Consider the following 24,995-nt stretch of genomic DNA (forward strand, 5'->3'; position numbering starts at 1 on the left):
ACTTTGGACATGCTCCATTCTGCACTCAACCCCAAGGTGTCATGTTTACAAAGCAGCCTCCGAGCACAGCCTGAACAGCCCCAGGATGCTGGAGCCACCCCACCCACTTCACTACCACTGGCCCTCAGTGGTCTCTCTCACTTCTGCACCATATTCCACCCCAGGCCCTTTACACATGCTGCACTGGTGCTTAGAGAACCTACCTCCCCTCTGCTCCTCCACTCCATTCTACATATGGAATCATTACATATGTCACAGCCTAAAGTTGAGGTATTTGAATCAAATATACTATGATCAGGGTGATGGTTCACCATGATGACTCCTTCTTGACTTAGATGGTACTTGGATTCTGAAAAAATAGACTGTAATGAAAAGGTGCTATGGGTCCTGAATATTGAAGGTAGAGATGGTCCTCAAGGAGGTTGGGTCAGAGTCAAAGTAGATGACATCAGAGGTGAGCACCACCTTAGCCTTACACACCACCTCATAGTGTGCTTAGCTCCTCAGCACATTGAAGGGGCATTCATATACCTTTACACCAAACAACCTCAGAGAAAAATTCTCTTCAAGTAAACATGAAATGTTTACCATAATAGGTAGCATACTGGGACACAAATTAAATCCAAGATAAGACCAGGGAAATAATAAAGAGAATTCCTACAATTAATAGAGAATATTTTAAAAGCCAAAAGCTCTATTAGAAAAGATGAACAAAAGCCATAATTCCTTGGCAAAAACTAACAAGGAAAAAAATTAAAATACAAATTACTAATGTATTACTGACTTTTATGTTGCTACAATAAAATGCCATAACTATAGCAACTTACAGAAGAATTTATTTGGCTTATAGTTTCAGGGGATAGGAAGTCCATCATGGCAGGAAGGCATGGCATGGTATCAGGAGCAAGAAGCTGAGAGATCACATTTCAACCACATTCAGAAAGCAGAGAAAGCCAGCAGGAAGTGGGGCAAGGCTGTATACTCTCAGATCCCGCCCCCAGTGATGTATTTCCTCTAGCAAGGCTGCACCTCCTAAAAGCTTCACAGCCTCCCCAAACAGCACCACCAACTGTTCAAATGCCCATGGGGGACATTTCTCATTCAAATCAATCCAACTAATATCAACAATGAAAGGGGGCCAGTGCTGTGGAATAATCCTTTTGTACATTGTGAAGATGTGTTGCTCTCATTGTTTTAATAAAGAGCCAAGTGGCCAGTAACTAGGCAGGAAAAGGTTGGGTGGAAAAAACAAACTGAGAGAACACTGGGATGAAAGAGGGTGATGTTGCCAGGAGACACAGAGAGAAGGACAATGAACATGTTGTGTTAAAGAAAGATATCAAGCCACATAGTAGAACATGGATAAGAAATATGGGTAAATTTAAGTTGTAAGAGCTAGTTAGTAACAAGCCTAGGCTATTGGCTGACCATTTATAATTAATAATAAGTCTCTGTGTGGTTATTTGGGAGCTGGCTGGCAGGACAAAACTTCCATTTATACATGGTGGCCAAAGTCCAGGGCCATGTACATTCACATAAAACCTGAGAAAGTATTAAAAAAAAATGGGAAGCTTTTGCTCTTATCTGGTACTCATAAATTTAAGCAGGCAAACACATACACATTATATATATTTTGTATATATTTATATATATACACAGCACTCACATGCATATATATATATATATATATATATATATATATATATATATAGAGAGAGAGAGAGAGAGAGAGAGAGAGAGAGAGAAGGGCTATACACCACTACTATAGCAGTTAGAAGCAGGAATTTCCTATAAATTGGTAAAGAATCATGCTCCTCCACAGATCAGCTGTAAAACACAAAAAGCTTTCAAGGCCACACTCTCCAGTTGTTGCCATTTTCTTTTCCTATAACAGAAACCTAAGATAAGTTCTAAAGATGTGGTTTTTTTTTTTTTTTTAAGCTGATAGTTTCTGGAGAAAGGAAGATCTGGTGGCTGCATTATGTGTTCAGGTATCTTATGCAGCACCATCACATGATGTAGGCATCACATGATGGAGGTATCACATGAAGGAGGCATCATGTGGCAGAAGCCGTGTGGCAGTGGGATGGGTATACAGAAAGAGGGTGGGTACCAAGGATCCTCTCTAACAGTCCACCCATGAGAACCACTCCATTCTCAAAAGCACTAATCCAGTCCCCTGAAACACACATTAATCCCTCTTGACCTGGTCACCTCTTCAAGACTTAATTGCCTCTAAAAACCCACCTTCTAACACTGCTACCCTGACAAACACATTTGAATATGAAAGCTGGGCATGGTGGTGCCTGGTACTGAACCAGAAGAAGATACAAGATGACGAGGATAGAGACAAACTAACAGAGAAATCTCACTGTAGTAAACACTGTGGGGAACACATGGAAATAAACTGATTTATGTATCTGGACCAAGAAGAACCATTGCAGGAATAATGCAAAGTTGGTTTACTGTTAGGAACTCCATTATAATATGCACTGTATTCATAGATTAACAAAAAACCTAGTATCTCCATGGATATGGAAAAAAGATCTTGACAACATGTAACACCATGTATGTATATTAAAAATTATCAGAAGGGTATGGAGAGATGGCTCAGAAGTTATGAATGCTTGCTGTTCTTGCAGAGGACCCAGGTTTGGTTCCCAGCACCCACATCAGACAGCTAGCTCATAATCACCTGTAACAGCAGTTCCAGGGGATCTGATGCCCTCTTCTGGCCTCCATGAGCATTGAACTCATGTGGTACACATAAACTCACACAGGTAGGGTGTACACATGCACGTGCACACACACACACAAATAAAAACAACTTTAAATTTTTTTAAAAAGTAATCAAAAAATATCAATTAAAGGTATTTTTAAAGTGATATATGTAGAGAGCTGGCCATGGTGGTGTACCCTTGGAAGCCTGAGGCAGAAGGAAGGTGATGCCAGCCTGAGCTACACAGTGAGACTTTGCCCCAAAAAAGTATGTATTTAAAAGTTAAAAAAGTAAAAAAGTTCCTCTATATCCCTCATGGGAGAAAGACGAGAGATGAAAGAAAATACGTGTGGTCAACTGTGCAAAAGAGGTACAGAGAGGCCTGGAAATTAGAGAGAATGGCTACTGTCATGAAGGGCAGAAAAGGGAGAGGGAAGGGGCAAGCGTGGGGAGGGGGGAAGAAGGGACAGTACTTCCCAGAGTGTCTTCCTTGTTAGCCTTGACCCTGGGTGATGCCTCATATCCCATCCAAAGTGGAGTGGGACCCAAAATGGAATAAAAAGCTAGTAACAGTGACCTCACAGTGTTGTAGAATGTCAGTGAGTCCTGTAGCCACACTGGGTACTAAGGATCACAGAACTAAGAGAGAACAGACAGACGTGATGTGCTGACTGGGTACTGGAGGATGAAGAAGAAAAAAGAAAACAATAACTGTAGTGTATTTGTGTCAGAACAGAACTCTGAACTAGAGAGTCTGTTGAATGGAACGTGCATGGTGGGTGGACTAAATCGGTAAATGTATGTAGATCCTGAGGCCACTGTTGTCCTCTGAGGAGCAGGTACTAGAATGTACTGTATTGGAAGTCACGGGATATGTGTCCTTGGACTCCTGGTTTCCCTGTGTGCAGAAACATGTAGACATGCACAGGAGGGATAAATGTGCTGGGGGAGCCACCTGCAGTGACACCCCCAGTTACCACACACCCCTCATGTCCAGACTTGAGCTTCTAAACATCACTGCCTGCATCCAGGGCCCCTTGAAGAGGCAATAGAGTCCAGGGCTGGACGAGGACACAGTGAAGCCAGAAGATAAAGCTGTGCTCCAGAGAAGCCTGGGGACACATCAGAAGGATGTAGAACCCACCTGCAGGAGCCCCCAATGGCCTGTGCTGGGACAATTTGAACAGCAAAGTAAATATGATCATTACTGGATCACAACCCAGAGAAAAGACTGAACACTGAGGAGCTCACAGGGGCATGAACACATCACCTAATGAGTGGCCTTGAGGACTCCTGATGAATGGGTGTGGAAGAAAGGAGGAAGACCCATCCTTGGGCGAACACCATCCTAACAATGGCTATAGGAGCAAAGCTCCAGCGGAGGCTGAGATCACAGGGGAGGCCTAAGAGGAGCAGGGTCCTGTGTAACCTCCAAGTGCTGCTCCCCGGGAGAGGAAAACCACTGCTTCACCATGGAGATGATGCCGCCGACACCAGCCTAGCCAAGAGATGGGGTCACAGCAACAGCCTACTCTGGTGTTTCTCTGAGGAGGACTCAGGACAATTCCATGGTTTTATCTCATGAGAATTGCTGGATTTCACTAAGATCAGGCATAAAAGATTATAAATACAAACACCTCAGTTTTTATTTGCTAGCAACACATAGTTTGGAAAAATTAAATACTTCAAAACATTAAAGACAAAAGGGCTGGAGAGGGATCACAATGGTTAGGAGCACTGGCTGCTCCTTCACAGGACCCAAATTAAATTCCTGGCACCCACATGGTTGATCACAACCTTGTGTAACTCCAGTTCTAGAGGATCCATCGCCCTCTACTGGCCCTGTAGGCACTGCACACAGACATGAATGCAGGTAAAACTTTCATACACAGAACAAAAATAAATATTCTTTAAAAATAAGACGGTCCAGGAGATGTTCATAATGCCTACATTCCTGTCATCTAAAAAATACTCCAATGTAATAAAAAGGAAATGGGCCAGTAAAGGGGGGCATTGTGTGAATAGTAAGCACTGAAGGCACCCGGAAACACAGATTAAAAACCAACGTGATTGAACAATGCACAGTCACTGTAAGGACTAAACCTGAAATAATAACAGTATCAAATGTTGGCAAAAACATGGAGCCTCAAACGTAAAATGACAGAATGGCATGACTGCATTTGAAATCAGTATGTCATAGATGAAGTGTGTGGTTGTTACCCCCCACAATTTCATCTTAAACAGCACAAGCAACTTTAATCTAAAATTAAAAAAAAAAAAAAAGAGCTGGAGAGGTGGCTCAGAGGTTAGGCACATTCTTCAGGTAACAAAATTGTCTGTGACTCAAGATCTAGGGTATCTAGCACCCTCTGCTGGCCTCCATGGGCACTGTACTCAGATGCACACATGCACACACACAAAACATGCGCGCGCGTGTGTGCAACTTAAAATTAATCTTGTAAATAATAAATGAAAAAAATCCTAGCACTAGTTGCCCTGGATGCTGATGAAGGAGGATGTGAAGGTGGTAGGCAGCTAGAGACAACAGGAATACTGTGTATCTTAATGGTGGTTGTGGTGTGAACGTTTTCAGAATCTACTGGGATGCACATTACACTGGGCTCTTATGGTATATGGGTTGTACTATAATAAATTCTTCTACTGCGCACTCCTTGCTTGGCGGCATCTCACTATCCTAAGAACCATTTGAGATAGATTATTCCACTCTTGCTTAGATTCAGCTGATGTCCAGTCCTGGTGAGAATATTTGGACAACATGAAAGCAGGTGGCAGGTGGATACAGAGGAAGATCTGTGGGTCAGACATTCCTGGCTTGAACCTTGACCTTTCCAGGCCCTCTGCACAGTGGCATACTTTTCTGTAGGTCCATGTTTAACACAGCACTGTCGGCAGGGTAGGGACAGGAGATCTGAGTGGGACCTGGGTCCAGTGGGCTGCACCACTACATCCCTGCAGATGGAAACACTGAGAGTGACCTCTCTCCCTCCCCTCCAGGCCCTGGACTGGCTTTCATCGCCTACCCCAAGGCTGTCACTATGATGCCCCTCTCCCCATTGTGGGCCACCTTGTTCTTCATGATGCTCATCTTCCTGGGTCTGGACAGCCAGGTGAGGGGCAGGAAGAGGGAAAGGGATGGCGGGGGAGGGGACATCTAGGCAATGGGTGGGGGAGGGGAGGGGAGGGGAGAGGCAGGTCAGGTGATGGGGAAGGGAAGAACAGGGACTAGACAGGCCAGGTACCACAGCTTCTAGGCCCCAGAACCCTCTCCTAGTCATCAGACCACCAAGCAGCCCTGCCTTCTTGGTAGCCGCCAGTCACAGACATATCTATTTGGTGTCCCTCCAGACCCTCTTGTTTACTTCACCGCAAATTCCCAATTTAAGTGTTTTGGGTTTTGTTTTGTTTTTAGCTTTGTTTTATTTTAATTTATTGCATTTATTTATTTATTTATTTATGTGTGTCTGCATGTGTTTGTGTGTGTGTGTGTGTGTGTGTGTGTGTGTGTGTGTGTGTATACACCTGCTATAGTATACATACGGAGTTCAGAGGACAACTTGCAGAGATCAGTTCTCTCCATCAACCATGTGGGGATGGAACTTAAGTCCCCAGATCCCAATTCAATTTTTTTTTTTTTCAAGACAGGGTTTCTCTGTGTAGCTCTGGCTTTTCTGGAACTCGCTATGTAGACCAGGCTGGCCTCAAACTCATGTAGATCTGCCTGTCTCTGCCTCCAGAGTGCTGGAACTAAAGGCGTGCACCACCACTTGTGGCCCCCAATTAAAATTTTGAAATGGTATCCTAAGTCCTTCCATTCTGATAAATGACTCCCAGCCAGAGGTTCCTGGAAAAGCAGAAACAAGTCCTAAAGAGGGTGGGCTGTGGCTAATAGTAACCAAGGGTCCCCATGTCCCAATGCCTACCAAGCCATGGAACACTTGGGACACGGGAGAGGCAGTTTCCTTCCTTTGGGCCTGTGATGAGGACTCCATGACATGTTCTTGGCATCCTCTTGGTGCCTTAGCACCTTCATCCAACAGCTGTATGCCTACTAGTCCCTGTGGACCTCGGTCCATCCGTCCGTCCGTCTGTCCGTCCCTCCCTCCTTCCCTCCCTCCCTCTGCAACTGTTGTCCTTGGAGCAGGTACACTTGCTCTAGGAGTGAACTGCATGGCCCGTTCCCTCGTCCCTCGACACCAGCTTGCACTCCCTCTCTGCTTCCCATGCCCACTCTCATCCTCCCCATGGCCTCCTAGCTTGAAGCCTATGGCCTCTCTCTGCCCCACAGGCCTGGAATACAGCCCCTGCCTGCTGCCAAGCACAGCTGGCTGTGTAGAGCCCAGAGAGCTGCACCCAGCCATGATGGTGGCTGTCAGCTAGGTGTCCTGACTAGTCTATGCTGGAGGCCTATGCAGAAGAGAACTGCTGCTTGACCAGAGAAGCAGTCCGGATCCTCCGGCTTTAGGGGGAAGGATAGTGCCCAAGTTAGCCCGGTGAACGCTGTTCCCACTCACGACCTTGCAAGAGTCACTGCACCCACCAGCCCTGGCCGGGGTGTCTGTCAATCCAGACACATTCAATTTCTCTCCGGAGCCAGAATCCTTCCCCAGAAACCACTAAGCTGTGCTGCAGACACGCCGGCTGTTTCTGCTGATAACTTTCCCTTCCATTGTTGGCGGCAAAGCCTTTCGGAAATCAGGGCTCTGCAGCTGGTGCGTGACAGGCAGAGGCTCCTGCCTGCCTGACAGGGGAGGGGGGACTGAGGCATGGACTCTGCTCGTGCCCCACTTGAGCGGGGCTCACTGGCTCTTCTGCCATGTTCCTGGGCCCCATGCAGCCCACCCTCTGATAGTCACATGAACGAGGACCCCTGTTCGTTGTCTGGGTTTGAAAGTAGAAGTCATGGCTGAGAGCTGCTGAGTGACTTGCTGGGCCAGATACCCGGACTGCTTGCCTCTTACCTGTACATGTCCACACCCCATACCCCATTAGCTTCCTGGGTAAGCAGCCCTCTTTGAGTCCCATCTCCCTCCCACAAGGCCCCGGGGAAAGGGTGCCAGTACCAGCCCATGTTATGGAGGCAGTGCCGAGGACCAGAGTTGAGCATCAGTTCTGAACAGCACCCAGCTGTGTGACTTTGAGAGCGTCACTACCCCTCTCTGGGTTACAACTCTTGTTGTATAATGCAAACAGCTTGTCTGGGAAGATAGATGTGAATCAGACGATTAGGGGTGCAGAGTCTCCCAACACGGTGACTAGCAAGTTCATACTCCATTGCAGCACAAAGGTGGGAGACCAGCTCAGAAGCAGGTGGTTCACAGCTGGGCTCTGCCACCAAACACGGGGGGGGGGGGGGGGGGGGGAGACAGAGCTGGGTGTGGCTTTCCACCTGTCATAGGGCAGGGGACGGCCACGGTCCTAGAAGTCAAAGACAATGGCTGAGCCTGCTGCCAGCAGATTACCAAACTCCCAGTTCAGTTCTGAGACTCTTTGCCTTGCCTCCACGGCCAAGGCTGGGTCTGCTGTAACCCGCAAACCCCAGAACAAGAAGTGGCATCGGCGAGGGAGGAGGAGCCATCACAGTCTGGACGGCAGGAGTGCCGAGCGACCCTGGGCAGTAGCTTCCCTTCTCCCAGCATCTTTTTCCGGGTCCATTCAATGGGTATACTGGAGCTAGTTGGTGCTGGGCTTGCTTTCATGACTGTGGGATGGAGTGTGAAGATGAAGATGGAAGGCAGGCCAGTGAGGAGGAAGCCCCTGGGACATGGACCTCGGGTACCAAGACTGGCCTTTTCCTGGGATTTACTTACTCCTGTGTCTCTCCCTCTAGTTCGTGTGTGTGGAGAGCCTTGTGACTGCCGTGGTAGACATGTACCCCAAGGTCTTCCGGCGGGGCTACAGGCGAGAACTGCTCATCCTGGCCCTGTCCATCATCTCCTATTTTCTAGGCCTGGTGATGTTGACCGAGGTAAGTGATGTTACAAGTGCTCCATCACACTCCATCTGCTGTGGGCAGATCCAGAGCCTTCTCTGCTACTAGTGCTTCGGGGGTACCTGCTTTACCTTTGGGGATACTGTGAGAGTGGACACAGACTCAGTGAGCTCTGAGTACAAGGTGTCGCCCCCCCGCCCCTCCCCCACCATGTCGGCGCTAAAGGTGGCTGTTGCTAGACTGGACAACTCACGTGGGGACTTGTCAGGCCAGACAGTGATTCCCTAGTCATCCCTTGACTAGGTGACCCTCCAGTGAAGAGAACAATGTCAGCTCTCGGGCCCAGAACTAGCTCCTTGTCCTGATGGCTTCAAGTTCAACAGTGGCTTTTCTGGAACTTCTCTCGGAATAGGCACCTGGGGTGGCATTTGCTATGTGTTCCAGCCTCAGCCTCCCGTGTGTTCCTCCTTCTTCCTGTCCCTGCAGGTGAGGTGGGCTTCTCCCTGACCCCGAGTTGAGGAGGTCTTCTAAACCATGTGCTCTCTCCACCCCACAGCCATTCTGTCCCTGTCCTGTGACAGGTATCTTTGGAAGGTGAGATTAGGTGTCTTTCTCCCCATAATGCACAAAGATAATGAATGCAGGGAGAGGCGGATGGGGAGATCCGTTGCTGAGAGACACGGAGGTTTGTGTGAGAAATGGGGAGAAGAAGTGGGGAACTGGAATCCATCAGGCAGATGGGGTGAAACAGGGGCCAGCCATCTCCAGAGGCCTCTTCCTCATCTCCCTCCCAGGCCCCAGTCTCAGAGAAGTTCCTGTCCCATCAGGCTTCCTGTCATCTCCCCCTACCTGGGCCACTGTGTTCCCAGCTCACGCCTGGCCCTCTGGCTGTTGTAAAGATCCCTGATCAGCCTGTCACCTGGCCCTGTCCCTCTGGCTGTTGTAAAGATCCCTGATCAGCCTTTCACCTGGCCCTGGCCCTCTGGCTGTGGTAAAGATCCCTGATCAGCCTTTCACCTGGCCCTGGCCCTCTGGCTGTGGTAAAGATCCCTGATCAGCCTGTCACCTGGCCCTGGCCCTCTGGCTGTTGTAAAGATCCCTGATCAGCCTGTCACCTGTCCCTGTCCCTCTGGCTGTTGTAAAGATCCCTGATCAGCCTTTCACCTGGCCCTGGCCCTCTGGCTGTTGTAAAGATCCCTGATCAGCCTTTCACCTGGCCCTGGCCCTCTGGCTGTTGTAAAGATCCCTGATCAGCCTGTCACCTGTCCCTGGCCCTCTGGCTGTTGTAAAGATCCCTGATCAGCCTGTCACCTGTCCTGTCGTCCCTCAGGCCCAAAGGTCCAGGAGAACAGGAACCTACCCTGTTCAGCCAGAGGGCCCTGGAGGCAGCTCAGGTCTTGTGTTCGGTGTGAGTGACTGAGTGATTGCTGTCCTTACTCACTGTCACATTAATGAGAGTGGCAGTCACTGTTTGAGCAAATGAGTGGGGGAGGGTCCAGTCCCTGCTCTCCCTGCAGTGGTTCTGTCTTGTGTTTCCCCATGTAGGGAGGCCAGGCTACAGCAAGCAGGGCCTCATTAAGCACTGGTTAATTACACAGAATGCAGTCATTTGTCACATACAAATTGGGGAGGAGGTTAACCTGATGCCTTGAAAAAGCTAATGGGAAGGTGTTGCTGTGGGTATCGCTGACTCCCACCACAGCCTGCCCTGGGTTGCACCAAGTGCACAGAGCTCTCTTCTAGGGTGCATGGTGACTCCTTGGGGGCCATCAGGGAGCCAGCGCTCCAGCCAACCGAGACTATTAATCAGCAGGAATTTGGGCGGCCTCACATGTCAGCCCTCCACCCCCACAGAGGGTTATCTTCAAGCCATTGTGCTGAAGAAGTCCACCGTGGGCCCAGTGAGCCATGCCAGCCTCAGTCGCCATGGTAATTGCCTGCCAGGGCCTCTCTCTCGTTTACACTTGGTTAAAGCTTGGCTCTAAGGAAATTCCAGGTTACTTGCTTCTTATCTTCTACCACAGCAGTGTGACTAGTGGCTAAGACTGTGGGCCTTGCCGCTCGTTTCTCAGTCCCTTCACTCAGCTGTGACATCCTGCTGCAAGTGGCCTTGCCTCTTGGTGCCTCAGTTTCCCTGTAGGGACACAGCCATGCCTGTCATCAAATTGTTGAAGGAGGGGAGAAACAATACATACATTGAGACGTGGAAAAGTTACATCCAGTCTAGCCATCGATCCTTTAACGGAGCCGTGTTCTGAGGACTACGTCACCTAGCAATGGCATATGGACATCAGAGCAGGAATTCTTAAGTGTCGCTACACACAGCCCCCTTTCACCCAAGGAATTTGTAGGTGGCCCTGGAAATATAGGTATATAAAACCGATATACAGGGTCTGGGGAGATGGCCCAGTGGGTAAGAGCACTGGCTGCTCTTGCAGAGGACCTGGGTTTGATTCTCGGGACCCATGTGGCAGCACACAGCCATCTGTAGCTTCAGTCGCATGTGATCCAATGCCAGCTTCTGGCCTCCACAGGTATTTCACACATGTGGTGCACAGATAGACATACAGGCAAAAATACTCATATACATAAAAATAATAATAAATAAGTATACAAACCAAACATTTGCTGATAATAGATTATAAAGAAATTTCTTTGAAAACAATTCTTTGGTGTACATATAATTTTATCATTTATTAAAGCAAAGGCAAAATTGTGTACTAATGAGGTAGATGTACTTACATAAAGAATCAAATCTTGGCTGAATATTTGATATTACAGAATGTGGAATGTCTTTAATAGTTTTCAGAGTTGATCAATATTTTGATTTTATGATCATCAATGCTGAGAACCCTGGTTGCATAAATATATAGTTCATAATTTTAGAAGCATGTTCAGGGTACTTTTAGAAATTGTAATTCTGTCCTAATTCCAAGACAAATTTATTGAATGATCTTTTATGCAACTTAAACAGCAGTTTTTAAGACCAAACACTCTGAGGCTGGCAAGATGGCTCAGTGAGTAAAGATGCCACCAAGGTGGCCAACCTGAGCTTGGTCCAGAACCCACATGGTAGGAGAGAACTGACTCCTCCCACAAGTTGTACTCTGGCTTGCACACATGAGCCAAAGCACAGTTTATATGCATATATATGCACACACACACACACACACTCACACACATTTTATTAAGTATAAAAGGACATATCAAACATTCTAATAATTTAATGCAAAGATATCCTAACTTGATACACACTGAGGAATGACTGAGAAAATGCAAAAAGTCTTTGTTTTCCGTAATTTAACCATTATATTTCTGGAAGAACAGATGCCTTTACATGTACAGTAAAAACACTGCAGTTCATAACATGCAGTCTCGAATCTGAAATGTTTCAGGCAGTATGCGTTGGTGCGGAGTGTCATGTACTCAGAACCGTGGCTCTGGTGAGGCCACGTGGTGCAGCACCAGGGAGCACTGCCAGAAAACACCTCTGACTTCTTACAGATTTGATTTTGAATTAATTTTCAGTTGTGGTACAGTCAGAATCCTTTGGCCTTTGCCAAGTTTTTTACACCCTCCACATTCATGGATGTGACCTGCACAGCTTAAGAAGCTGGGCCATAGCCAGGCACGGTGGTGTGTGCCTTTAATTCCAGCACTTGGGAGGCAGAGGAAGGTAGGTCTCTGAGTTTGAGGCCAGCCTGGTCTATAGAGGAGTCCCGACAGCCAGGGCTACATGGGGAAACCCTCTGTCTTAAAGAAAAAAGAAAGAAAAGAAAAAGAAAGAAAATGGGCCATAGACCATAGAGCACCCTTGCACAAACTGCGCCAGACCCCAGGTCACTAGGGGACCTAGACTCAGCAAATGTCTCGCTTTGTGTCCTTTTCAGTGCTGATGCTGGACTGAACTTACCTCACTCATGCTAGGCAAGAGCTCCACCCCTGAGCTACACCCCTATCCCTTTTTCTCCCTTTTATTTGGATGGTCTCACTAAATTGAGTAGGCTAGATGTGAACTAGCCTTGTGGTGGAGGTGAGCCTTGAACTTGTGATTCTCCCACCTAAGCCTCCTGAGTGTCTGTAATGTTGGGCTTGGCGAGACTCAGAAGTTGTCTTTGGTACATGCAACCTGTGGCTGAGCAGAAATCAATGTGTAGCTGGGCGGTGGTGGCGCACACCTTTAATCCCAGCACTCGGGAGGCAGAGCCAGGCAGATCTCTGTGAGTTCGAGGCCAGCCTGGGCTACCAAGTGAGCTCCAGGAAAGATGCTGTCTCGAAAAACCAAAAAACCAAAAAAACAAAACAAAAAAAAAAATCAATGTGTGACCTAAAGCATTCCTGGGAAGTTCATGGAAAGCTACTTAGTTCTTTTTTAATGATATCTGTGGCAGTTAGGAGGGGCATCTTGAGTTTGAACTCAGAAAGCCAAACTCATTGCTAGTCAGATGCCTCAGACCCATGCCGGGAGCTGACAGACTCCTAATGTCCACTGTTGACATCACAGGCAGCCTCACATCAGACAGGGCCTGGGGATTATTTAGCCCCACCCTCCCTATGTTTTCCAAAACATGAAGATATCACCAATAATGTTAAAAAGAGATTTTTTTCATGTAAAAATTTTGACTTCTGGTACATTCCAGAAAATCTGCACATCAGGCCTCACACCCATGCCCCTTGACAACTATCGGCCAGACCCGTGTGTCCAGAGGGTTCATGGGCCTTGCAGTTAGCCACAGTCTCCACACGCCCCACACACTCAACCCTCTCTTCACATTGGTGCTGTGTGTGGGCCTGTCTTCCTTACGATGTTACCTCAGTCTTCGGAGGAGACAAATGAGGGAACATGTGGTCTCGAGCTATGGAACGCGCATGGTAGAAGACAGCCCAAGGGATGTGACTGGGGACTCGTGTTCCAAGTGAGACCCTGGGCAGACACAAGAGGCCCTGAAACCACACTCTGGCTTTCTAGCCCACTGCCTCAACTTCCCCGACTTCCCCAACCTGACCCTTCCAAGCTCTTTCATGTTGATTTCCCTGCATCTGTGTTCTTCATGTACCAGGAAGGTTTTCCTTACAGATGTTATTTCTGCCCAAATCCAGACCTGGCCTCCCCTCCCCCTCCCTCCCCCTCCCATGCTCTCACCACCCCCAAATCCTCATGAAGGAGACTTCGAGGGGCAGGGCTTCACTGCACTTCATCTTCAGACTTGCTCAGACGGTTATCCCGTCACACCAAAAGCCCCTTGAACAACACATCTGCAGATTCCTGGGTCCCTCCTATTTTCCTAGGACCAGCCATCTCTCTGGTTTATTCACAATGCCTAACATCATATAAACAGTACGTGAAGAGCTACATTGTACTGTTTGGGGCGGGGTGGGGGGGTGGCAAGAGGTCTGTTAGGGCTCTCTAAGGGACCAGAGTATAAACAGGGGTTTAGGATGGCGTACATGGTTGCGGCTGCTCCGTAGAGAGGAGAACCTGGTAGCTACTCAGCCCATGAAGCTGGATACCCCAGTGGTTGTAAACTGGGCCTGGGGGCCCAGGAAGATCACTTGGAAGTTATTAGCATTGTGTCTGTGTTGGAAGGATGGAGAAGCCGGGGTCCATGGTGGTGGAGGCCACAGTAGAAGCACTAGGTAAAAACATGTTTTTTCCTCACATCTCTTTCTATCTGGGCCCTCTGTTGGAAAACGCTGCCCACTCTGAGGCCAGATTTCTTCACTTTGGCCGATGAAGGCCAGCCATCAAGGGGCCGACCATGTGTTACAGAGTACGCCCACAGGCAACCCTTCATCGGTAATTCATCCCAGGGATGAGCTGTGCACTTACTATGTGTCCATTTCTGAGCTCTGGGCAAGCCAGACAGTAGCAGGCCACAGAGCCCATGCTCTAGGTGATTCTACTTACATCTTTCAGGGGACCTACTGTGGGCTGGAGGGACAGTAAGGACCAAGGTGCGGGGGCTTCCCGGGCAGAGCTCAGAGCTCGCAGCTGCTGACAGGGTACTTTCAGGGTTAAATTGTGAGTTCGGACAATGAAGTTTAGAAACCTGAAGAAAGAGTGAGGCTGAGGAGGGAGGACTTCTCAGAGGAAGTGACGTTTTGGCTGAGCTTTGAAAGACCTTAACCAAATGCAAAGTGAGGCCACTTGGCTGAGCATGGGTGGTGGGAGCCAAGGGTAATTTTAAGCCTATGAAAAGATGGGAGAGGGCAAGGTAACAGCAGTAAGGCCTGCCTGGAGGCTGCTGGAGCTGACCCTCTGGGGAGAATATGTTGAAGCCCTCTGCCCCCTCCACTCTGGTTTCAGTGGCGCCTCTGATGCCACGGACCACCTACAACCCCGACATCTCTACAGACCCGGGCCTGGCGACACCCAGCGGCAGAGAGTGCAGCACTCAGACCAGAGATGAGCAAATCACTGGCTGGCAGCTGCCAAAGCAGAGAGAGGATGCCATGGAGGCTGCCTACTGACCCTGTTTCCCCACGTGTCTGTCTGTGTGTCTGTCCTCTTACCTGCAGGGAGGCATGTACATCTTCCAGCTTTTTGACTCATACGCCGCCAGTGGCATGTGCCTGCTCTTTGTGGCCATCTTTGAGTGTGTCTGCATCGGCTGGGTGTATGGTAAGTGGAGGCTGGGCTCCTGGGACCTGGCAAGCTGTATCTATCTGGGCACTTCCCCTGGGGACTCAGGTTCCTCCCTACTGTCACGTTCCTGTTTTTACGCTGGCCTAGGCTGTTCAGGACCCAGACACCCTGATCTCTGGCCAGTCCCACTCTGAGACTCAGTTTCCCCATTTGTGTTCCAGAGGGAGATTTGAGGCAGAGGCACTAGCATGAGCCACGTCCTCCTTCATTTTACCTTCTGGTCCTCACACAAATCAGAATGAGATCTGCTGTCCCAAGGAGAAACAGAATGTAGCTTGGGAGCAATAACCACTAGTCATACAGGCAGCCCAGAAGGCCCTCGCCTCCAGCGCCCAAACCCCTGTGAATCGCCCATGTGTCCACCTCACCTTGCCCATCGTGTTTATTGGCTTTGCACCACCGCAAAGAAATTCCCAACGTGGGCTACTTAAGAAGTAGAGGGTTAGCGGGACTCATGGTTCTCGAGTTCAAGTCTAAGACTGAGTGGTTTCATTGCTTCTGGTCCTGGTGGAGGCCTCTCATGGTGGGAGTATGTATTGGAGAAAACCATCACATCTCTAGCAGGGAACAAGGAGCCGCACCTCCACCATTGACCTAAGGCCCTCTGTAGGGCCCTCCTTCCCAGAGCACAGCAGGACTTCGCACTTCTGCACTCAACACTCAAAGCCCAAGCACTCCAGGCCCCATGCTGGGGAAGGTAGTGGCACCCCCCTCCCCACCCCCTACCCCCACCCTTACCTCTGCTCTGAGACACCTGTGCCTGTCTGCTTTCCTCCGGATAGGAAGCAACCGGTTCTATGACAACATCGAGGACATGATTGGCTACCGGCCACTGTCACTCATCAAGTGGTGCTGGAAAGTTGTGACCCCTGGGATCTGTGCGGTAAGGCATGCAGAAAGCCATGTCTGGCCCCTTCGCTTGCTCGCTAGCCACTCTTCAGCTCCAGCCAGCTCAGCTGAGGCTGGCCCTGAGGAGGGTCAAGGTTTAGGCTCCATCCCTGGAACCAGGCCCCAGGCCAACGCTGGTGAGAGGAGGCTTCACAGAAAAATGGTCTCATTATTCTTTGTCCTCTCTCTGGCTCTGGGGGCATCAGAGCTGATCTTCCCAATTGAAGGGATCAGAATAACAGATTCAAGAGGGTCCTAAGATAAACTCTGAGTGGGAAGAAGCTGAGAAAGAGGATCCTGGGAGAGGGGACACACATCACAGCCCTGGAGAGGTCCCAAGCCCCATGTGTTCTGACCATCGGGCCAGCTTCCCTCCGTAGTTCTACCTCAGGCTCACTGTGGACAGTTGAGATACCTGGACCTTTGGAGTAGGTCAGGGCTCGGGGACACCACCAAGAACCTCTGTCTGCCTCCCCACAGGGCATCTTCATCTTCTTTCTGGTCAAGTACAAGCCCCTCAAGTATAACAACGTGTACACATACCCAGCTTGGGGCTATGGCATTGGCTGGCTCATGGCTCTGTCCTCCATGCTATGTATCCCGCTCTGGATCTTCATCAAGGTGTGGAAGACAGAGGGCACCCTGCCCGAGGTGAGCAGTTGGTGGAGGAAGCAGGGGGCTGGGCTGGATGGAAGGGGGATTGTGGCAGGTTCCTCTTTGGCAGGTGTTCCTCCTTAAAATGTACCAGCAGCATCTCTGTGAGACTTCTGGGTTAACGCCTCCCCACCTGCCAAACAGGCAGATAGCACCCCTTAATTGATAGAGGGTATACGAGGTCTGGGGATTCCTACAGGGAAAGCATTTGAATCAGGATCTGAACTGAGGTTTGGCCAAATGTCAGCTCTGAGAGGCCATAGGGAGTCACAAGTGCCACCTAAAATGCTTCCTCCTGGGCTCCAGCAGAGGCAGATGGATGGAGAAGGTCCCTTTTGTTGCTTACAGGAGGTATTGGTCAAAGGCAGTTGGTTAATTGATATCGAGACCAAACCGTCCAGAGGGAACTGACCTGGGACCCCTGGCTCAGCCCCCCAGCAGCCTCCTGGTAGTTACGAGCCCTTTCCTGGCTTCTTCCTGTCACCCTAGCTCATACCCTGCCCACCCAGACAGCAGGGCTTGTTACAGAGTGAGCCTCTGATCTAGCCCAGCTTCGGGCCTTGAGACCTGTCCATTCACATCCTGAGCCTGGCACACAGGAGGCACAGTTAATCAGCTCCCATGAGTCTGAGTGTTAATCCTACCTAGGCGGCGTGGCTTTTACCTAAAAGAGGAGGCCCAACCTTGTCCCTGAGTACTAAGCCACTCCAAAGTCCTTGCAGCTTTTTTTCAGGTAAGGGCCCGTGCTCAGGAGGGCTTCCTGAGTCCTGGTCCAAGGGCATGCAAATGGTGCTGAGGTGGGGCCCATGCGTGAGATGCATCCTGAGAGGTTGAGGCTGTGAGTGGAGGCTGACTTGGGGATGGCACCAGCCTCTAGGCATAGCTTGAGGAGCTCAGTACATGGAGCTCCCCCTGCACTGCAGTGGCATGGTGAGAAGCCCAGGGGTAGGGTAGGGCTCTGATTAACCAACATTTACATCAGTGGCCCTGGACGTCTCTGAGCCTCTGGACAGCTAGCGCCTGCCATCCTGGCCCACAGATCGAGGGGCGCAGCCAGAGGTCAGGAGACTGGCTGGCACAACCATCAGGCCACTTCAAAGCTCAGCTCCCCCTGTTGCCAAGGCAGGGATGGAGTGGCAGGCCCCGAATCTGACTCTCTAGTCTTGGTCCCCTTCCACAGTCATGCTGCAGGGACTAAGTGTCTCCATTCTCCTTATTTCTCACCTACTGCCCGGAGTGGGGACCTCAGCCATGCCCATTTCTGGTGGTGGGAACTCAAGGAGGTAATGCCTCACCCCGGAGTGAGGAGCAAGGCAAAGCCAGGGCCTGGTCCTCAGCCTGACAGTTCCATAGCACCAAGGAACATCTGTACAGCTGGGGAGGCAGAAGTGGACAGACCCTGAGCCCCGGCAGTGTTGCTCACACAGCCTTCTCCTCTCCAACCATCTAGAAATTACAGAAGTTGACAGTCCCCAGCGCTGATCTGAAAATGCGGGGCAAGCTTGGGGCCAGCCCACGGACGGTGACCGTTAATGACTGTGAGGCCAAGGTCAAGGGCGACGGTACCATCTCTGCCATCACAGAGAAGGAGACGCACTTCTGAGTCCCACCAGCCACTCGGATCCTTCTCCCCCATTCCTTCCCTGCTTGTAAATGAATCCTGAACCTTGTACTTCACCTAATGTTAGGGGCTTGCTCATCTGCACAGGACTATTAACAAGTTAACTCCCAGCCGGCCACTGTGTGCCCTGGACCCTTGCCTCCCTCCCGTGATCATGGGCATATCCACCTTACCAAGATAATTCTGTACAGTGACTAGCAGATCCTGGCCTAGGGTGGCTCAACCCACGTTTTCTAGAGTCCTTGTATTATACGGTCAACTTTTATGCTGTGGGCAAGTGGAGTGAGGGAGCAGAGCCCATCCGCCTCTGGTTTTCAGTCGTTCCTGACCTTGCCTCGGACCTTCTCTGCCCACCCTCCTCTGTACCCTAGGGAGAGTTTGTTCTGTTTTGTTGTTTTCTTTGGGTCTTCCCCTTTTCCAATGACAGGACCTTCCACATGTCAAAGTTGCAAGACAGTGAAGAAAACATCCCACCATCCACAGGGCTCCTGAGTAATCAGGAGTTCATGACTGTCCCATCCAGTGACCGCGGCTACTTCCTTCCCTCCCTGAGCCTCGGTTTCTCCATCTCCCAGATTGAGGGAGGGATAGAATGGAGTCTATGATAGAATGGAGTCTTCCCCTTGAAGTGGGGAAAGATTCCCTGCCTCACTGCCTGGCAGGGCTGCTTTGACCTTGACCTGCAGAGACTTGCAGGCCTCTTCTCCATCCTTCTTTGCTATGACCCTCCCCCAAGCCAACCTTATCTTAAGTCAAACCTGTCACAAATCATATTGGGGAAGTGTGTGTCCCTAACAACTGGAGTTTTAGTATAGCCCTGATCCCTGGAGACCAGCACATCCCCAGCCCCTGTGACAGGGGGTCCCATCATCTCTTCAACCTTCTTGGCCATCAGTCTGTCCCTCCTTCCTTGGTAGGGATGGACAGAGACCAACCACCTCTTCTTGCAGCTGCCTGGCCAAGATCTATGGCCATCCCTGCAGGGGAGCTAGTGAGGCCCAGGGCTGGATTCCACCCGAGGGCCCCTTCCTTATACCACCCCTCCTTCCCTCTTGTCCCCTGCCCTCTTCTCTACCTTCCGGCCACTCCCGCACATCCTGTGGGCAGACATCTTCTGGAGCCATTCCACCTGCCCAGGTGTGAGGAGCCTTCACTCACACTTACCAGAGGGAGGAACTGGGCATCCATCCCTCAGGCTCTTCCTTGGAAATGGAGAGCGGACGTGGTCCCCAGGAGGAGGCTCGCACTGTGCCCTCCCGCCTGGCTCAGACCTCTTGGACTGACCTCTCTCTTCCTCATCTGCTGGTTTTTCCAGCTGTATTGTCTGCCCAGCTATTGGGGGATGGGAGGTGGGAGGGGGGCATCCTTTCTCTCTTCCTGTAATTGCCTAGATTCATCTGTTGGAAAGGTGATATTTCTTCACACTAAGGCTCCCGTGTCCTGTCAAAGACCTGAATGCTCTATTTCCCCAAAGCTTCTGGACTCTGAGCTGTTCTGCCCAGCCGCACCCCCAACCCCCTCCCCTACCTCCACCTAAAGCCTGAGATGGCTGAGCCAAATGCCCAGCACTCCCCAGCTAGTTGTACACTTGTCCAGGGCATGCCCCTGACCCAGCTGCTCACAAACAGGCCACATATTCCTTCTGGGAAGGCCAACATCATACTGGAGATGAGCTGTGGAGATGGTCCTCAACTGCTGTCCCCCACCACCCCTGAGGAGGGAGGCTGCCCATTGCTGCTATTGCTCCTCACCACCAACTCCCTCATGGACAGACAGACAGATCCCTAATGTCTGTCATCACAGACACACGTGTTGTACATGTGGCCCTTAACACTTGACACTCATAACATTACTCATGGGGCAGGGTAGAGGGAGGCTTGTGGTTGGGGGTTGTTTTTTTGTCTTGTTTTGTTTTGTTTTGTAATTTCATACTAGTATTTGGGTAACTGTAGGGAGGAGGGGAGGGTAAGAGGGAGCAAGGGGACATGTCTTTGTGTCAACTTTTTTGATATTCATTAGAAATGATACAATATATCCTTTCTGAGATATTTACAGTATTATTAAAAATGAAAAGGGTTGGACGGTTTTGCATAACAAACTTTTTATTGGCAACCCAAAGAGCACAAGATTGTCTGTCTGCTCCTTTTAAAAAAATTAAAAGATGTGGATCGACTCCCACGTGGCTGTTCCCAGCAGGCGGTCTTTATTGGGTTCCCCCTCGTCTTCGGGTATCCACAGGATACACCTTCATAACCATCTTGGTTCTGTAATTAAAGGCTGTCATCTCCGCTCAGCATTACAGACCAGACTATGTGGGGAGAGGTGGTATTTCAGGGCCCGCCTCCTTGGATGCCTTTGCCAGTCCTGTAGTCACTGTACTATGTACAGTGCATGGCGGCTGCTTTACAGAGGCTTCCTGTGAACTGAATGTTCAACAGATCTCTCTCTTTAATTCACACAACCACCTGTCCATTTTACAGATAAGGAAAACCGAAGCACAGAGAAGTCAAGTGACTTGCCTCCCAGTCACACAGCTTAGAAACCACAGAATCTGCCCCTTGTCCCCCTCCTTGCAGAGTCAGATGAGTCTCTGAGCTCAGGGCTCTTCTGTCGCTGACAGCCTGGATATTCGCTTAATCAGTCATCAGCAGCAAATCAGTAAGAGGCTGCTGTAAAAATGTGTGTCTCCTTCCTTCTCAAGAAACTTGAGCTGCAGACCTTCGAACCTACACGATTTAAGAATTAATTTGCCTGGCACACACCAGCAGGCAGCTGTGTGTGCTAGTGACCCCTGCTGGCCAAGTGTGGCTCTGCAGCCTAGCTCTGTGAGACACTACCAATAACCCAGAAATTGGGAGGGAAGGTCTGAAAGTGAAGTCAAAGACCCAAGAAGTTTCCTGTGGGTGGTGGAGGGGTCCAATCATCAGAGCAAGTGATCTGCTGACATCTAGTCTCATCAGATCCTTCCACACACCCAGTAGGCATTCTCTGAACACCTCAAATGTTCCTGTTCTTAGTAAAAAAGAGCAGTGTCCACTGCCTTCTGGATGGGGATTACCTGTGGAGGGGCCTCTCTCCAGCAGGACTGTGCTGTGCAATCAGTGAGTCTGCCCACTTTCTTAGGCAGCACTCACCTCCGCTATCTTAGCGGTGTAGCAATGAGACCAGAGAGAACATGCAGCTAGCCCACACTTCCCCAGGGGTCCCATGTAGACTTTCTTGCAGCCCCAGGGTGGAGCAAAGCTGTTAGTAGACAGGTGAGCCATCAGTTCAGCCACTCATCACTCAGCCGGGAGAGGGGAGCCTTTCCCTTCCCCGTTGAGAAAGGGCTGCTCTGTAGGGAACGCTAGAGGCACAACAGAGCATCTGCCGTCTGTGAGCTAGCGACCCTGAGAAGCGCTGGTGTAGCCCCATCCCAGTGGGAGAGCCTGAGAGAAAGAAGTTCTCAGCCCCAGCAGAGAGTGAGAAAGTCCACGCCACCTCCACCTTGCTCTTCTCTCCAGGCACTCTACGGAGGACATGGTGCCCACTCACCCAGGTGAGGGCTGCCACCCTCACAGGCACCCACAGGCAAGTGATGTTTCACCAGCTACCAGGGCACCTTCTTAGCCCAGTCAAGTTCACACATGAAAATGACCTTTGGGAGCTCCAGAAAACTGCCACAGCCACCAGAGCCACTGGATCACCCAAGAGCATGCTGGGTCATCAAAAAAAGCATATAGATGGCAGAGGTTGGAACTTACTCGGTAACATGATGCATCTCTCAAAGGCTCACGTTCCCCTAAATGATAGAAGGCCACTAGAACTTATTGGGAGGGATGGGGACATTGGAGGCTGCCAAGAGACACTGAAGGCAGGAGATGTCACTGGGACATGTGCCCCCCATCCTCAAGACCTGAAAAGAGACATCAGGGTTTCCTGGTGGATGGTTGAATCATTGAGTCATGAGTGAGGGAGGGAGCATTGAGAGTGGGAGGGACAAGTGACAGGCGCCTGCGGGAGGGGCAGGGGACTCTGGGAATAGGAGTGGCTGGAGGCCAGCAGAGTTTGAAAAGTCAGGGTTCAGGGGCATTACTGGGTATTGTAGCCACCCACAGGGCCCGCAGAAAGACATGTGCAAGATGTGGCCTTAAGGAAGGGGAGGAATGGGGAGGTCCCGCCCCTTATTGCCCTCCCATCCCTTCTAGGGCAGGTGCCAGCAAACCAGCCACTAGGGGGCGCCACTGCTAACCTCAGGCCGTGCAGGTGAGGCCTGGAGCTGGGACCTACACCAGAGACTGAATGGACTGTGGGGATGTCCCAAGATCTTATCTAGGAACCCACTTGCAGGGGTTGGAGATTTAGCTCAGTGGTAGAGCGCTTGCCTAGGCAAGCGCAAGGGCCTGGGTTCGGTCCTTAGCTCTGAAAAAAAAAAAAAAAAGGAGAAAAGCTACCCTTGGTTTAAAAAAAAAGTATAATTCATCCTCCTCTGGCTCCACCCCCACCTTGACAGCAGTCACCTTCTCCCCTGACTGTGTGACCTTGGGCGAGTGACTTTACTTGTCTCGTTCAGTTTCCAGAACTACGCAAAAGGGCTGAGTGCAGGTGTCTGACCCACCTCGAGTCCTTCTATTTGACGGTCTTCAGAAGGACCTGGTTGCTGTCCCAGACCTGGTTTCCTCATTCCCGAGTATGCTATGCCTTGGACAACGTCACGTTGCCCCTCTGGACAAAGCTCATGCAGACCTTAGCTATCGGGCATTTGTTTTATAACAGGAAGGGCAAATGCTGAAAATCTGCTGATAGAACTCTGGGCAGGTTGTGGGGGGATGGCTGTGGCAGTGAGGAGCAGGCTGAGGGGCCCGGGATGGCCTGTGGTTCTCTTCACACTGCACCACACACTAGCCTTGCCACATACCTGCTGGCCGGCCCTACTCCATCTGCCCTGAAGTCAGGCCCCCATCCCATCTGGACCAGGAAGTTAACAGGACAACCACAGAGGAAGGACTGGGGTGGGGGTGGGGCGGGACACGGAATAAGGATGATGAAAGTTTCTGGGGAGGAGATTTAGGCCAATTTCTCTTTTTTGCTTTCTTTTCTGTACCATCTAATTATTTTTTTTTTCTAAACAAAGCTCATCTATTGCTTTTTTATTCCAAACCACGAAATCAATGACGCTATTTTTAAAAATCCTCCCTTGGCCACTGAGAAGTTGGTTACAAATGCACGTTCTGAGGAAAAGAAAAAAATGATAGACATGTGGTTAGAGGAGCCGGCAAGAGGAAGCAGAGAGAGAGAGAGCCAGGAGGGAGGCTGCCCACCCTCACCAAACTCATCAGCCAGGAGTTCAGCTCCGCCCTGATGCTGGGGAACTAGCAACTGAGCAGGACCTGGGCTTTGTGCCACAGCAGGACCCCTCCTCTGGCGATGGCGTTTATGGGCATTGTAGCTGTTTCTAGATTGTGGCTTCCCACAGCTGATGAAGAGAGGGAAGAAACCCTCATCAATGGCTTGCCCCGTCCTGATGACCTTCCTGTCTCATCTTCAAATGAAGCCAACATTCCCCCATCCCAGTACCCACTGAGTATGGGATCACTAGCCCAGTGAATGGAAGGGTAAACTGAGGTTTGGGCCTGCACCACTGACTGCCCTGAAGTCATGTTCTCTTATGTGTTTTTCCAGTTCATTTCTCAGGTGAATTCAACCCTTGCAGTCTCTGCCTCCACCCAGTCTGTTCCTCTCCATCTCAGATCCACCATCCAGCTGCTACCCACATCCAACAAATATCAGTTTTGTACCCATCATGTTACACAGCTTCATCCGGTTAGACAAGGATAGGACCATGGACATCACACAAGGTACAATAAAGAGAGGGGTAGAAGCAAGTGATTGGCATGAGACTCAAGTGTGGAAGAGGCATAGGAAGGCCAAAGGGCATGGAAGGGGTTAAGCATGGGGGTGGGGCTAGAATCTAAATAGGCCATCCAGGGAGGGTCTTCTTGAGAAGGTGAGGGAGACAGCATCATGACCATATAGGAAAGAATATTATTGGAAGAGTGAGCAACATATGCAAAGGCCCTGTGGTAGAAACTTGTATGTAGTATTCCCAGGATTACAAGGCCAGAGCAGCCAAAGCAAAGTGCTTAGGGGACAGTGGTGAGTGACAAGCTGAGAGAGGTGGTGGGTAGAGAGGGGAGGCCTATCAGAATAGTGTAAATGTGAAATGAGGGATCCTGGAACTATGGGAAGGTTGAGCAGAAAAAGTACAAGTTCTGATTTCTGTTTGTGATATGTAAGTATTAATTAATTTATTTTTATTTACTTTATTTGCTTTTATATGTGTATGTAATGGGGGGCACATATGTGCCCCAGTGTGTGTGTGTGTGTGTGTGTGTGTGTGTGTGTGTGTGTGTGTGTGTGTTTAGATCAGAGGGCAATTTGTAGGAGCTGGTTCTCTCTTTCCTGATTCTGAGGATCAAACTCAGGTCTTCAGACTTGGTGGCAAATGCCTTTACCTGCTGAACGATCTCATAGGCTC

General features: G+C 50.0%; 1 protein-coding gene across 1 annotated transcript in view; it reads left to right on the forward strand.

Annotated features, from left to right (window-relative positions):
• The window catches only part of Slc6a11 (solute carrier family 6 member 11), a 113,441-nt gene extending 92,785 nt beyond the window's left edge, over window positions 1–20,656 (forward strand). The window contains exons 9-14 of the mRNA XM_006994997.4: window positions 5,735–5,847; window positions 8,568–8,705; window positions 15,189–15,291; window positions 16,098–16,198; window positions 16,684–16,854; window positions 18,308–20,656. Coding sequence (XP_006995059.3) covers window positions 5,735–5,847; window positions 8,568–8,705; window positions 15,189–15,291; window positions 16,098–16,198; window positions 16,684–16,854; window positions 18,308–18,460 — 779 coding nt within the window. The 3' untranslated portion in view covers window positions 18,461–20,656. The remainder of the gene's footprint in view (window positions 1–5,734; window positions 5,848–8,567; window positions 8,706–15,188; window positions 15,292–16,097; window positions 16,199–16,683; window positions 16,855–18,307) is intronic.
• Window positions 20,657–24,995: the final 4,339 nt, after the last annotated feature.

Source organism: Peromyscus maniculatus, chromosome 3, assembly GCF_049852395.1.
Source record: "Peromyscus maniculatus bairdii isolate BWxNUB_F1_BW_parent chromosome 3, HU_Pman_BW_mat_3.1, whole genome shotgun sequence".
Classification (NCBI taxonomy): Eukaryota; Metazoa; Chordata; class Mammalia; order Rodentia; family Cricetidae; genus Peromyscus; species Peromyscus maniculatus.